We start from the raw sequence: 2,426 nt of genomic DNA on the forward strand, positions 1-2,426 counted from the left end.
TGCTCTTTGAAAGTGATATTTTTAAAGTTTTTCTATAAAAAGAGTGGAATTTCTCAATTAAAATTAACATAAGATGTTGAGTACTATTCACTACAAGGTCTTTTATAAGATAGCTCAAAAATGAAAGATCCACAAATAAATAGGGAAATGCAAAAGTTAGGCAAGACTCAGAATTATACATATGTATCTTTTTATTCTTTTATAGATAAATGTACTTCAAAACAAATTATCTGTGGTATGAAAAATAGATTATGGGGAAGGAATATTTTGTAAAGAGATGAAAAAATATACTCGACATATTCAGAGCTCACCTTTTGAAAGGAGTTTTCTGAATTTCTGTGTTGCTGAAAGCTGTTGCTCTGGACTATTGGAAAATATCATTTCGATCATGTCAGAAGTAATGACACCACCCTGGAATCACAAACAAAAAGCAAATATAATAAAATGTTAATCTTAATTCAAAGGAAAACAAAGTTAATATAAATTACAGCAAAGTTATTAAGTTAATCATTCTTCTCCAGAAGTTACACGGAAGTAGGACAATCTTCCCCTAAAGAAATGTATAAGATGATTAGTAATGTAATGAAGCCAAATTCTTTGTCTATAATTAAAAAGCTCACAAATAGGGAGAAAGAATCTTAGTAAATATTAAGACAAGGGAACCATTATTCTTCCTTTCCTTGCTTATCACATGGCTAACTGTTCTTTATTATCCAAATTAAATGTTAAGTTCTAAATGAAGGCTTTTCATGACGTCCAAACCTAAAGCAGCTGCTCTATTCTATTACCCTACTTTTTCCTGTGCCTAGCCCTTATCACTACACCAGGTATTTTTCTCGGTTATTTGTTTATTGCCTGGGTTTATTCCCTCAGTATACTGTAACCTCCTTGAAAGCCAAAGACCCTATCTTACCACACTATCACTAATGGGTGGTGTATAGCAGATGCTCAACAAATATTTACCGAATAAGTATAGAATGGTCAGATCTAAGTCATAGATTCTAGCCACTGTCAAATTCAACAGTGGACTCTTAAACTTACTTAAAATTTCTATTTTCTTGCTTTTAAAACTTTTCAAGTTTCCCGCTATTTTCTTGCTTTCCATTTCCCACTACAACCCATCCCTTGTATAAGCAGTTAGCTTTCTTCTCAGGATCATTTGTCACAATGAAAGAAAGTTTTTATTTCATGAAAGATTACTGTCAACAAGATGAGTTGTGAAGAAAGCTGCACTGAGTTGTAAATGCTGGATGGTGGGTACACAATATCTACACTTATGAATTCCCATAGGGAATCTGAAACATTCTGCTCAACAGTCGAAGAAGTAAAACTATTTTCAAAGTTGCATGACTGATTCCTAAATAAACAAAAGTACCTATATGATTTTGTTATGCATATACACACACACAAGCAAACATTCATATACATATTAAGCAATACTTTTCCTTCCCTCTCTTATCCTCTTATATAACATAAGTTGTATTGACTTTACATCACAGTATTTAAGTACTGTTAACTTTACATCATTGTATTTAAGTTACAGGATATCAAGGACAGGAATGAACATTGCCCAATGACTGTGCATCCTCTTCTGAGGAAAGGCTTAATGCATTTTCAGCTGCATGCAAGAATGTTGTATCATCTNATCCTCTTCTGAGGAAAGGCTTAATGCATTTTCAGCTGCATGCAAGAATGTTGTATCATCTTAGGTGGAGGTACAACTTTGTTATTGTCTTTGAGACTAAGTAAAGATATGTGTATGGATGACAAATTGACAAAAAGTACAGTGTGATGATTAATTTCGTGTGCCAACTTAACTAGGTCATGGTACCCAGGTATTTGGTCAAACACTAGTCTAGATATTTTTTAGATGTGAAGTGTATTTTTTAGATGTGATTAACATTTAAATCAGTAGATGTGAGTCAAACAGATTGCCCCCCATAATGTGGGTTGGCATCATACAATCAGCTGAAGGCCCTAAGAGCCTTCAGAGGCTTTCTGAATAAAAAGGAATTCAGCCAAGACAGAAACATCATCTCTCACCTGAATTTCCAGCCTGCCAGCTTGCCCTACAGATTTCGGGCTTGCCAGCTCCCAATCACGTTGAGCCACTTCCTTAAAATAAATCAATCTCTCTCACTCCCTCTCTCTCACTGGGTGTTTTTCTCTGGACAACCCTGATTAATACAGTCCATAAATCACTTCATATTCATTTAACACCCACTTTTTTAAAAATTGGAAACTTTCTGAAGAGTCTAAAAGAATTCGCCACAAAATGATAGTGTGTTATAATGGCTATATCTATTCCAAAGGGAATTAACTCCAAAAGAAAACTGGCTCATATAAACTGGAGATCTATAAAGTGAAGTAAAGAAAAAACTATAAAATACCATGTATAATATGCCACCATTTGGGAAAAAAAAAAA

General features: G+C 33.9%; 1 protein-coding gene across 1 annotated transcript in view; it reads right to left on the reverse strand.

Annotated features, from left to right (window-relative positions):
- KPNA1 (karyopherin alpha 1 (importin alpha 5)) overlaps positions 1-2,426 on the reverse strand; it is a 50,957-nt gene that overhangs the window by 46,198 nt on the left and 2,333 nt on the right. The window contains exon 3 of the mRNA XM_008586888.1: positions 312-411. Within this exon, the coding sequence (XP_008585110.1) occupies positions 312-411 (100 nt within the window). The remainder of the gene's footprint in view (positions 1-311; positions 412-2,426) is intronic.

This window comes from Galeopterus variegatus, unplaced genomic scaffold (assembly GCF_000696425.1).
Source record: "Galeopterus variegatus unplaced genomic scaffold, G_variegatus-3.0.2 Scaffold4167, whole genome shotgun sequence".
Classification (NCBI taxonomy): domain Eukaryota; kingdom Metazoa; phylum Chordata; class Mammalia; order Dermoptera; family Cynocephalidae; genus Galeopterus; species Galeopterus variegatus.